The sequence below is a fragment of the Oncorhynchus gorbuscha genome, linkage group LG14 (assembly GCF_021184085.1).
Source record: "Oncorhynchus gorbuscha isolate QuinsamMale2020 ecotype Even-year linkage group LG14, OgorEven_v1.0, whole genome shotgun sequence".
NCBI lineage: Eukaryota > Metazoa > Chordata > Actinopteri > Salmoniformes > Salmonidae > Oncorhynchus > Oncorhynchus gorbuscha.
This window is the reverse complement of record NC_060186.1, coordinates 78,352,109-78,365,552: the sequence shown is the minus strand read 5'-3', so window position 1 is coordinate 78,365,552 and position 13,444 is coordinate 78,352,109. Positions and strand designations below refer to the sequence as shown.

Sequence of the window (13,444 nt, the reverse complement as noted above, 5' to 3'; positions counted from 1 at the left end):
ACACAGACACACAAAGACACAGACACACAAAGACACAGACACACAAAGACACAGACACAGACACACAAAGACACAGACACACAAAGACACAGACACACAAAGACACAGACACACAAAGACACACATAGACACAGACACACAAAGACACAGACAGACAAAGACACACAAAGACAAAGACAGACAGATAAAGACAGACAGACAAAGACACAGACACACAAGACACAGACACACATAGACACAGACACACATAGACACAGACACACATAGACACAGACACACAAAGACACAGACACACGGTTTATGTTACGTACGACTTGAGTATATGTACTATTGTGTGTGTGCGTGTTGTCTGTGTGTGTGCTCACTGGCAGAGAGACTGGTCAGCTCACTGGCAGAGATGTGGAGCTCACTGGCAGAGAGACTGGTCAGCTCACTGGCAGAGAGACTGGTCAGCTCAGTCGGTCCAGGCAGAGAGACTATATTCTCTACAGCCAGGACACTGCGGAGGTACTTCTCTATGGCAGCCTCACTGTCCCCTGACTGGACATCCTGAACATCAACACTGGCTGCTAGTCTGGCCAGCATCTCTCTGTCCTCTGGACCCTGGACATGCTGGAGGAGGAGGAGGAGGTCAGCTCAGGAGGAGGTCAGCTCACTCAGCTCACTGGCAGAGAGACTGGTCACTTAGATCAGCTCACTGGCCTTTTGGAAGAGACTGATCCTGGCAAGCTATGGTCCTTCAGAGAGACTGGTCAGCTCACTGGCAGACCTGGTCAAACTCACAGTCTTTCTTCACTGGCAGAGGACCAGCTTCACAGTAAAACTGGCAGCTCACTGGCAGAGAAATCACTGGTCAGCTCACTGGCAGAGAGACTGGTCAGCTCACTGGCAGAGAGACTGGTCAGCTCACTGGCAGAGAGACTGGTCAGCTCACTGGCAGAGAGACTGGTCAGCTCACTGGCAGAGAGACTGGTCAGCTCACTGGCAGAGAGACTGGTCAGCTCACTGGCAGAGAGACTGGTCAGCTCACTGGCAGAGAGACTGGTCAGCTCACTGGCAGAGACTGGTCAGCTCACTGGCAGAGAGACTGGTCAGCTCACTGGCAGAGAGACTGGTCAGCTCACTGGCAGAGAGACTGGTCAGCTCACTGGTCAGCTCACTGCAGACTGGCAGACTGGTCAGCTCACTGGCAGAGAGACTGGTCAGCTCACTGGCAGAGACTGACTGGTCAGCTCACTGGCAGAGAGACTGGCAGCTCACTGGTCAGCTCACTGGCAGAGAGACTGGTCAGCTCACTGGCAGAGAGACTGGTCAGCTCACTGGCAGAGAGACTGGTCAGCTCACTGGCAGAGAGACTGGTCAGCTCACTGGCAGAGAGACTGGTCAGCTCACTGGCAGAGAGACTGGTCAGCTCACTGGCAGAGAGACTGGTCAGCTCACTGGCAGAGAGACTGGTCAGCTCACTGGCAGAGAGACTGGTCAGCTCACTGGCAGAGAGACTGGTCAGCTCACTGGCAGAGAGACTGGTCAGCTCACTGGCAGAGAGACTGGTCAGCTCACTGGCAGAGGGACTGGTCAGCTCACTGGCAGAGAGACTGGTCAGCTCACTGGCAGAGAGACTGGTCAGCTCACTGGCAGAGAGACTGGTCAGCTCACTGGCAGAGAGACTGGTCAGCTCACTGGCAGAGAGACTGACTGGCAGAGAGACTGGCTCACTGGCAGAGAGACTGGTCAGCTCACTGGCAGAGAGACTGGTCAGCTCACTGGCAGAGAGACTGGTCAGCTCACTGGCAGAGAGACTGGTCAGCTCACTGGCAGAGAGACTGGTCAGCTCACTGGCAGAGAGACTGGTCAGCTCACTGGCAGAGAGACTGGTCAGCTCACTGGCAGAGAGACTGGTCAGCTCACTGGCAGAGAGACTGGTCAGCTCACTGGCAGAGAGACTGGTCAGCTCACTGGCAGAAAGACTGGTCAGCTCACTGGCAGAAAGACTGGTCAGCTCACTGGCAGAGAGACTGGTCAGCTCACTGCCATAGATATTGCATACGGAGATTGGCAAACTGAGATAGAATAGCTTATGGGTGCCATGCTTGCACCGATAGTTCCTCGCTCACCCCAGGGATGTTGGAGACGATCTCGAAGGTGACTCCACAACCAGGGATGGTGCTACGATGAGACATCCTCTTCAACAGACTCTGACCCCAACCCTGATATATTACCATGATATTAAAACCAAACTATAGCCAATGTCGTTACATCATACAAAACCATTGCTATAGGCTGGATACTAATAATTATACCCAGAAATGAATAAAGAATCTTTTTAAATGAATGCTAAAAAAACATGTACAGCTGTATGTTACAGGAGGAGCAACTTACTGAGCAGGTTTCTGACCTGTATGTCCGGTGTGTGTGTGTGTGTGTGTGTGTGTGTGTGTGTGTGTGTGTGTGTGTGTGTGTGTGTGTGCCTGTGTCTGTGTGTGCGTGTGTGTCTGTGTGTGTGTCTGTGTGTGTGTGTGTGTGTGTGTGTGTGTGTGTGTGTGTGTGTGTGTGTGTGTGTGTGTGTGTGTGTGTGTGTGTGTGTGTGTGTGTGTGTGTGTGTGTGTGTGTGTGTCTGTGTGTCTGTGTGTCTGTGTGTCTGTGTGTGTGTGTCTGTGTGTGTGTGTCTGTGTGCGTGTCTGTGCGCGTGTGCGTGTCTGTGCGTGTGTGTGTGTGTGTGTGTGTGTGTGTGTGTGTGTCTGTGTGTGTGTGCGTGTGTTTGTGTGATGTGTGTCTCTCCTTTCTACCTGTCGTCCAGCTAGGTTGACACAGATTCGTTTTCGGAGGACCAGGTGCATGTTAGCAGGGTGAGAGAGCTGAACTACGACCCTGACGATCAGGTACACCCTGAGGTCAGCTGACACACTGCGACTCAGCTGGGGACAGTTATGTACCGTAGAGTCCCACGACGCCTCTGCACCAACCTGGGAGGTGAGATAAGGTGTATAAAAGTGTGTACTTGGTATAAGGGAAATTGTAATGTTTGAGCTATTCTTATAACTCATTTCTATATTCTATTTATGTGCTGTTCTATAAACCAATTTCTATGTTCTTGCAAGTGGCTGACTGTACAATTCACACCTATCAGTAGCTGGCAAGAGGACCAGACGTTGTTTTGAGAACGAACGACCGTGTTTTGAGAACAAAAGAAAGATATCTCAGTTTCAAGATCTCAGCTTAGAAAGAAGAAAGAGGTCTCGGTCCGTCACATGCTATGAACCAGTCTCGGTCCGTCACATGCTATGAACCAGTCTCGGTCCGTCACATGCTATGAACCAGTCTCGGTCCGTCACATGCTATGAACCAGTCTCGGTCCGTCACATGCTATGAACCAGTCTCGGTCCGTGCTATGAACCAGTCTCGGTCCGTCACATGCTATGAACCAGTCTCGGTCCGTCACATGCTATGCTACATGCTAAACCAGTCTCGGTCCGTCACATGCTATGAACCAGTCTCGGTCCGTGCTATGAACCAGTCTCGGTCCGTCACATGCTATGAACCAGTCTCGGTCCGCTATGAACCAGTCATGCTATGAACCAGTCTCGGTCCGTCACATGCTATGAACCAGTCTCGAACCAGTCCGTCACATGCTATGAACCAGTCTCGGTCCGTCACATGCTATGAACCAGTCTCGGTCCGTCCATGCTATGAACCAGTCTCATGCTGCTATGAACCAGTCTCGGTCCGTCACATGCTATGAACCAGTCTCGGTCCCAGTCTCGGTCCGTCACATGCTATGAACCAGTCTCGGTCCGTCACATGCTATGAACCAGTCTCGGTCCGTCACATGCTATGAACCAGTCTCGGTCCGTCACATGCTATGAACCAGTCTCGGTCCGTCACATGCTATGAACCAGTCTCGGTCCGTCACGTGGTATGAACCAGTCTCGGTCCTTCACGTCTTCCTTTCCTGTTGTGGTCCTCGTCAGAGACAGTTTCATCATAGCGTTTGATGGTTTTGCGACTGCACTTCAAGAAACTTCTTGACATTTTCTGGATTGCCTGACCTTCATGTCTTAAAGTCATGATGGACTGACGTTTCTCTTTGCTTATTTGAGCTCTTTTGCCATAATATGGACTTGGTCTTTTACCAAATAGGGCTATATTCTGTATACCACCCCCTATCTTGTCATAACACAACTGATTGGCTCAAACGCATTAAGGAAAGAAATTCCACAAATGAACTTTTAACAAGGCACACTTGTTAATTGAAATGCATTCCAGGTGACTACCTCATGAAGCTGGTTGAGAGAATGCCAAAAGTGTGCAAAGCTGTCATCAAGGCAAAGGGTGGCAATTTGAAGAATATAAAATATATATTTTGAGTTGTTTTTTTTGGTTACTACATGATTCCATATGTGTTATTTAGTAGTTTTGATGTCTTCACTATTATTCTACAATGTAGAAAACAGTACAAACATAGAAAAACCTTTGAATGAGTAGGTGTTCTAAAACTTTTGACCGGTAGTGTATAGGACAACAGGTGGGACAGCCCCGGGAGAGTTTTCTGTACTATGGTGCATTGAGTTGGTTGGAACCTCTCCAGTACACCGACAAATTATTCATTTAAGATGGACTTTGAGTGTCCTTGTGTGTAAGAATTTCCACAACATTGGTTTGCTGGAGTAGGGTTCCAGGGATAGAAAAGTGTACACTTGGTTTGCTGGAGTAGAGCTCCAGGGATAGAAAAGTGTACACTTGGTTTGCTGGAGTAGGGTTCCAGGGATAGAAAAGTGTACACTTGGTTTGCTGGAGTAGGGTTCCAGGGATAGAAAAGTGTACACTTGGTTTGCTGGAGTAGAGCTCCAGGGATATAAAAGTGTATATTTGGTTTGCTAGAACAAGCATTGAAAAGCAATGGTTCTCAAAATATTGTCCTGTGACCATCACAATAAACCTAACAAGTCCAAACCAGTGTTTTAATTCAACCTTTCTTTAACCAGGTTAGTCTCGCTGAGAGACCTTGACCAAGACAGCAGCCTCAACAAGTCAGTTCCAGACAGACAGTCACATGACGGCCACCAGACAGACAGTCACATGACGGCCACCAGACAGACAGTCACATGACGGCCACCAGACAAAAATCAAATCAAATTTTATTTGTCACATACACATGGTTAGCAGATGTTAATGCGAGTGTAGCGAAATGCTTGTGCTTCTAGTTCCGACAATGCAGTGATAACCAACAAGTAATCTAACTAACAATTCCAAAACTACTGTCTTATACACAGTGTGGGGATAAGGAACATGTACATAAGGATATATGAATGAGTGATGGTACAGAGCAGCATACAGTAGATGGTATCGAGTACAGTATATACATATGAGATGAGTGTGTAGACAAAGTAAACAAAGTGGCATAGTAAAGTGGCTAGTGATACATGTGTTACATAAGGATGCAGTCGATGATGTAGAGTACAGTATATACATATGCATATGAGATGAATAATGTAGGGTAAGTAACATTATATAAGGTAGCATAGTTTAAAGTGGCTAGTGATATATTTACATCATTTCCCATCAATTCCCATTATTAAAATGGCTGGAGTTGGGTCAGTGTCAATGACAGTGTGTTGGCAGCAGCCACTCAGTGTTAGTGGTGGCTGTTTAACAGTCTGATGGCCTTGAGATAGAAGCTGTTTTTCAGTCTCTCGGTCCCAGCTTTGATGCACCTGTACTGACCTCGCCTTCTGGATGATAGCGGGGTGAACAGGCAGTGGTTCGGGTGGTTGATGTCCTTGATGATCTTTATGGCCTTCCTGTAACAACGGGTGGTGTAGGTGTCCTGGAGGGCAGGTAGTTTGCCCCCGGTGATGCGTTGTGCAGTCCTCACTACCCTCTGGAGAGCCTTACGGTTGAGGGCGGAGCAGTTGCCGTACCAGGCGGTGATACAGCCCGCCAGGATGCTCTCGATTGTGCATCTGTAGAAGTTTGTGAGTGCTTTTGGTGACAAGCCAAATTTCTTCAGCCTCCTGAGGTTGAATAGGCGCTGCTGCGCCTTCTTCACGACGCTGTCAGTGTGAGTGGACCAATTCAGTTTGTCTGTGATGTGTATGCCGAGGAACTTAAAACTAGCTACCCTCTCCACTACTGTTCCATCGATGTGGATAGGGGGGTGTTCCCTCTGCTGTTTCCTGAAGTCCACAATCATCTCCTTAGTTTTGTTGACGTTGAGTGTGAGGTTATTTTCCTGACACCACACTCCGAGGGCCCTCACCTCCTCCCTGTAGGCTGTCTCGTCGTTGTTGGTAATCAAGCCTACCACTGTTGTGTCGCCCGCAAACTTGATGATTGAGTTGGAGGCGTGCGTGGCCACGCAGTCGTGGGTGAACAGGGAGTACAGGAGAGGGCTCAGAACGCACCCTTGTGGGGCCCCCGTGTTGAGGATCAGCAGGGAGGAGATGTTGTTGCCTACCCTCACCACCTGGGGGCGGCCCGTCAGGAAGTCCAGTACCCAGTTGCACAGGGCGGGGTCGAGACCCAGGGTCTCGAGCTTGATGACGAGCTTGGAGGGTACTATGGTGTTGAATGCCGAGCTGTAGTCGATGAACAGCATTCTCACATAGGTATTCCTCTTGTCCAGGTGGGTTAGGGCAGTGTGCAGTGTGGTTGAGATTGCATCGTCTGTGGACCTATTTGGGCGGTAAGCAAATTGGAGTGGGTCTAGGGTGTCAGGTAGGGTGGAGGTGATATGGTCCTTGACTAGTCTCTCAAAGCACTTCATGATGACGGAAGTGAGTGCTACGGGGCGGTAGTCGTTTAGCTCAGTTACCTTAGCTTTCTTGGGAACAGGAACAATGGTGGCCCTCTTGAAGCATGTGGGAACAGCAGACTGGTATAGGGATTGATTGAATATGTCCGTAAACACACCGGCCAGACAGACAGTCACATGACGGCCACCAGACAGACAGTCACATGACGGCCGCCAGACAGACAGTCACATGACGGCCGCCAGACAGACAGAGTCACATGACGGCCGCCAGACAGACAGAGTCACATGACGGCCGCCAGACAGACAGTCACATGTCACATGACGGCCGCCAGACAGACAGTCACATGACGTCCGCCAGACAGACAGTCACATGACGCCAGACAGACAGTCACATGACGTCCGCCAGACAGACAGTCACACCAGACAGACAGTCACATGACGTCCACCAGACAGACAGTCACCAGTCAGACAGTCACATGACGTCCACCAGTCAGACAGTCACCAGACGTCCACCAGTCAGACAGTCACATGACGTCCACCAGACAGACAGTCACATGACGGCCACCAGACAGACAGTCACATCACGGCCACCAGACAGACAGTCACATGACGGCCACCAGACAGACAGTCACATGCACCAGACAGACAGTCATCAGACAGACAGTCACATGACGGCCACCAGACAGACAGTCACATGACGGCCACCAGACAGACAGTCACATGAAGGCCACCAGACAGTCATACTGTGCATCAATATAAAAGTAGCATATCAGTTAAGAACAACACAAAAGTCTGAAAAAACAGAGCGCAATATATGTCAAAAGACCCTCCAGTATTAAGATCAGGGTGGGGGAGGGGCCAGGGAGGCCAGGGAGGGGCCAGGGAGGCCAGGGAGGGGCCAGGGAGGGGCCAGGGAGGGGGCAGGGAGGGGGCAGGGAGGGGCCAGGGAGGCCAGGGACCTCGAGATACAACATTACCAAGATAATTAGGCGCAGTTCTCACAATTCTATGTGTCTTCAGATTTGATACTGCGATTTTGTTTGCAATTTGATGTTAAACATATTGTTCAGTTCACCCTATCTGTTGCAGAGAGACAAGGAAAAGCATGAGAAAACGTGCTTCCATCAGTCGAGGAAATAAAAATGTAAACCTCCGTCTTATTTAAAAAGAAGACTGAGGTTAACATATAAGATCCTTCTGTAGCTCAGTTGGTAGAGCATGGCGCTTGTAACGCCAGGGTAGTGGGTTCGATCCCCGGGACCACCCATACGTAGAATGTATGCACACATGACTGTAAGTAGCTTTGGATAAAAGCGTCTGCTAAATGGCATATATTATAAGATTTTAAAAATACCTGAATTTTGGCCCAGGTACAGCCGACTAGTGCAAAGTAACGCTACCTACAGTACCAAAACAATTATGAAATCGATATACTCTACCGTTCAAAAGTTTGGGGTCACTTAGAAATGTCCTTATTTTTGAAAGCAACTTCATTAAATAGCACCCGCGAAACACCAGTCTCAACGTCAACAGTGAAGAGACGACTCTGGGATGCTGGCCTTCTAGACAGAGATCCTCTGTCCAGTGTCTGTGTTCTTTTGCCCATCTTAATCTATTATTTTTATTGGCCAGCCTGAGATATGGCTTTTTCTTTGCAACTGTGTCTAGAAGGCCAGCATCCTGGAGTCACCTCTTCACTGTTGACGTTGAGACTGGTGTTTTGTGGGTACTATTTAATGAAGCTGCCAGTTGAGGACTTGTAAGGCGTCTGTTTCTCAAACTAAACATCAATGTATTTGTACTCTTGCTCAGATGTGCACTGGGGCCTCCCCTTCTGTGAAGGGAGTAGTACACAGTGTTGGCGATTTCTCGCATGGGGAAAAAAAATGCATTTCTCAGAACAAGAATTTCAGAAGAAAGTTATTTGTTTCTGGCCATTTTGAGCCTGTAATCGAACCCACAAATGCTGATGCTCCAGATACTCAACTAGTCTAAAGGCCAGTTTTATTGCTTCTTTAATCAGAACAACAGTTTTCAGCTGTGCTAACATAATTGCAAAAGGGTTTTCTAATGATCAATTAGCCTTTTAAAATGATAAACTTGGATTAGCTAACACAACGTGCCATTGGAACACAGGAGTGATGGTTGCTGACAATGAGCCTCTGTACGCCTATGTAGATATTCGATTAAAAAAAAATATATATATATTTTTTTTAATCTGCCATTTCCAGCTGAAATAGTCATTTATAACATTAACAATGTCTACACTGTATTTCTGATCAATTTGATTCTATTTTAAATGGACAAAACAATTGATTTTCTTTTAAAAACAAGGACATTTCCAAGTGACCCCAAACTTTTGAACGGCAGTGTATATTATCATTTAAAAAATGTATACTTGGGAGATGTATCTGTATGCTTTTGTCACCCATCACTATTCAAAATGCTTCAAGTGAGACATTATTATTATTATTATTATTATTACATTATCCTTCCTTCCATAAGGCAACACGACTAGTACCATCGGGCGACAACTAGAACCAACTACATACCAACAACCTGTTAATCTATTTGTCCTTTGAACTCCTCCAGGGACACCAGGTCCTGTAGTTTTAGCTTGGCTTGGAGGGGATTCCGAGGCCAGAACTCCTCCAGGGACACCAGGTCCTGTAGTTTTAGCTTGGCTTGGAGGGAATTCCAAGGCCAGTGGGCAGAGTAGTGAAAACACCCCCCCCCCCCCCACAGTCTGTTCTAATGTTCATGACTGTTAGCAGAAAACAGGACTGGGATCTGAGCTTGTATATGTTTTTAGACGAGAGGATTGATAAAAAGGTGTTAAGTGTGAGGTTGGGTGTGACAAAGCCCACAATGCTGTGTTTGTGTGATTGTCTCTCTATGGTCCTCACCTCTCCTCCATCGTAGTGCTTGACGATGTGCAAGTCAAAAAACGCATCCTCATCCTCCTGGTTAAGCATGGCATCTAGACCCCCAGCCAGTGGAGCAGATAGGTTATCCTGGAAATCATCAGCTGGAGGGCGAGAAGAGAGGGGGGGGGTAAGATAGAGGAACAATGGAACATACCACTGATGATAGTGAAGATAGGGGAGGACAGAAGACACAACGGAACATACCACTGGTGAAGATAGGGGAGGGGAGGACAGAACGAACGGAACATACCACTGATGATGGTGAAGATAGGGGAGGACAGAAGACACAACGGAACATACCACTGATGATGGTGAAGATAGGGGAGGACAGAAGACACAACGGAACATACCACTGATGATGGTGAAGATAGTGGAGGACAGAAGACACAACGGAACATACCACTGGTGATGGTGAAGATAGGGGAGGAGGGGAGGACAGAAGGAACGGAACATACCACTGATGATGGTGAAAATAGGGGAGGACAGATGGAACATACCACTGGTGATGGTGAAGATAGGGGAGGACAGAAGACACAAAGGAACATACCACTGATGATGAAGATGGGAGGACAGAAGACACAAAGGAACATACCACTGGTGATGGTGAAGATAGGGGAGGACAGAAGGAACGGAACATACCACTGATGATGGTGAAAATAGGGGAGGACAGATGGAACATACCACTGGTGATGGTGAAGATAGGGGAGGACAGAAGACACAACGGAACATACCACTGATGATGGTGAAGATAGGGGAGGACAGAAGGAACAACGGAACATACCACTGGTGAAGATAGGGGAGGACAGAAGGAACAACGGAACATACCACTGGTGATAGTGAAGAAAGGGGAGGACAGAAGGAATAACGGAACATACCACTGATGGTGAAGATAGGGGAGGACAGAAGACACAACGGAACATACCACTGGTGATGGTGAAGATAGGGGAGGACAGAAGGAACGAAACATACCACTGATGATGGTGAAAATAGGGGAGGACAGATGAAACATACCACTGGTGATGGTGAAAATAGGGGAGGACAGAAGACACAACGGAACATACCACTGATGATGGTGAAGATAGGGGAGGACAGAAGACACAACGGAACATACCACTGATGATGGTGAAGATAGGGGAGGACAGAAGACACAACGGAACATACCACTGATGATGGTGAAGATAGGGGAGGACAGAAGACACAACGGAACATACCACTGATGATGGTGAAGATAGGGGAGGACAGAAGGAACGACGGAACATACCACTGAGGTCCAGGAAGAGAACAGGAATGTGTGCCTCCATCCCAGGAACAGGATCTCTGTGGGGAAATAGGCAAATCAGAACACTGAGCGCACACAGCTCCAACACGCACGCTAGTGATGCGCGGGTTCACTCACAACCCGCAGTCCCTGTGGTAGCCAAGTGGTTACAGCGTTGGGTCAGTAACCGAAAGGTTGCTGGATCGAAACCCCAAGCTGACAAGGTAAAAATCTGTTGTTCTGCCCCTGAGCAAGGCAGTTAACCCACTGTTCCCCAGGTGCCGTGGATGTCGATTAAGGCAGCCCCCCGTTCCCTGCTGACTTCAGTTGTACAACTGACTAGGTATCTCCCCTCTCCCTTTATCTGCAGGGTGGGCAGGTTTAGGGTCATGAAATACTGTGGCGGGCGGGTTAAATAAAGACAAGTCACATCTATAGGCTACTTTGAGAGGCGACAGGTAGCCTAGAGTGTTGGGCCAGTAGCAGAAAGGTTGCTGGATCGAATCCCCTGAGCTGACAAGGTAAGAATATATTGTTCTGCTCCTGAACAAGGCAGGCACTGTTCCCTGGTAGGCCGTCAATGTAAATAAGGTTAAATAAAAGGTTAATTTCAAAAGAAATTGAGGTTCTTTCGTTATTCTTATCTGGACTTAAGTCTCAGATTCCGGGCCTCACGGTACAGCTCCAAATACACACCAGCAGACAAAGTAAGGGAACATTGTCCTTTTTGTCTCAGTGGATCAACATCAGTTGAATTGAATAAGAGAAAAGTGGGAGAGTTGAACATCAATAGAAGGAGGGGTCATAACAGTAGTCTAACGTTTGGAAAGCTGTTGTGTGTGATGATTGTGAGTCGCTATAAAATTCAACAGTCAGGGACGTGGGACTTGAAATATGGCATGTCGTATACCAGGTTGTATCACCGCCTGGTACGGCAACTGCTCCTCCCACAACCGTAAGGCTCTCCACAGAGGGTAGTGAAGTCTGCACAACGCATCACCGGGGGGCAAACTACCTGCCCTCCAGGACACCTGCACCACCCGATGTCACAGGAAGGCCATAAAGATCATCAAGTACAACAACCACCCGAGCCACTGCCTGTTCACCCCGCTATCATCCAGAAGGCGATGTCTGTACAGGTGCATCAAAGCTGGTACCGAGAGACTGAAAAACAGCTTCTATCTCAAGGCCATCAGACTGTTAAAACAGCCATCACTAACATTGAGTGGCTGCTGCCAACATACTGATTCATCTCTAGCCACTTTAATAAGGACAAAATGTATGTAATAAATGTATCAAATCAAATCAAATTTTATTTGTCACATACACATGGTTAGCAGATGTTAATGCGAGTGTAGCGAAATGCTTGTGCTTCTAGTTCCGACAATGCAGTGATAACCAACAAGTAATCTAACTAACAATTCCAAAACTACTGTCTTATACACAGTGTAAGGGGATAAGGAACATGTACATAAGGATATATGAATGAGTGATGGTACAGAGCAGCATACAGTAGATGGTATCGAGTACAGTATATACATATGAGATGAGTGTGTAGACAAAGTAAACAAAGTGGCATAGTTAAAGTGGCTAGTGATACATGTGTTACATAAGGATGCAGTCGATGTTGTAGAGTACAGTATATACATATGCACATGAGATGAATAATGTAGGGTAAGTAACATCACTAGCCACTTTAAACAATGCCACTTTATATAATGCTTACATACTCTACATTACTCATCTCATGTGTCATGACGTTGGCCTCTTTGGGTATAGCAAGCCCATCCCCCTCTCCCTGCCTCCCCCTTGCCTCCTTCAACTTGGTTGCTGTGGTCAGAGAGACGTTGTAAATTCCTGAAGGTCTCCTCATGAACACACAGTATAGAGAGAGTAGATTTTCATGGAGAATAAGGGAAATCCTTCCACCTCACAGAACTTGAGGTCCGAAAAATTTCATGTTCCGGAGAAAGTATAAAAGACCGGTAAAGAATCCAGCTCTGAACTGGTCCGTTTGGTACAACTTGGGGAAGCTCATGGGAGACGGTGCGGCCACATTACCATAACGCTGTTTATAGAATAGCCTCAGATATGAGGTTTACATCTAATTGTTGTATAAGATGAATGAGTTAGTATGATACTGTTTGTATAAATGTGTAATATGATTTTGGACTGTTTCATGAAGAAAAATACAATTCCCTTTTGATTTGAAATAAATCAGAGGACCACCCCTGAGCCCAGTTAGGGTCAGACATCCTGGGACAGCCCTTTTCGGCTCTTCCGAATAAAACCCCTACTCGGGTTTTCAATCAGCAGACCGAGCTGACCTCAATTACGAGAGTAAAGGTTGCAGACCATGTTTTTCTCCATTAGGAGGGACAAAGGTTGTAGACCATTGCTGAATCTTTTAACCATACCACGCGGTTAAACTCTTAGACTATTGATACCGGCAGAATAAGAACAAGTCTTTGATATTGATTACTAGTCTGCAGCTAGGAATTCGGTATC

At 47.4% G+C, this 13,444-nt stretch overlaps 1 protein-coding gene across 1 annotated transcript in view; it reads right to left on the bottom strand.

Moving 5' to 3' along the window:
• Positions 1-13,444, bottom strand: part of LOC123995573 (kinesin-like protein KIF13B) — an 89,239-nt gene that overhangs the window by 9,879 nt on the left and 65,916 nt on the right. The window contains 5 exon segments of the mRNA XM_046299203.1: positions 370-612; positions 2,115-2,207; positions 2,787-2,963; positions 9,658-9,779; positions 10,940-10,995. Coding sequence (XP_046155159.1) covers positions 370-612; positions 2,115-2,207; positions 2,787-2,963; positions 9,658-9,779; positions 10,940-10,995 — 691 coding nt within the window.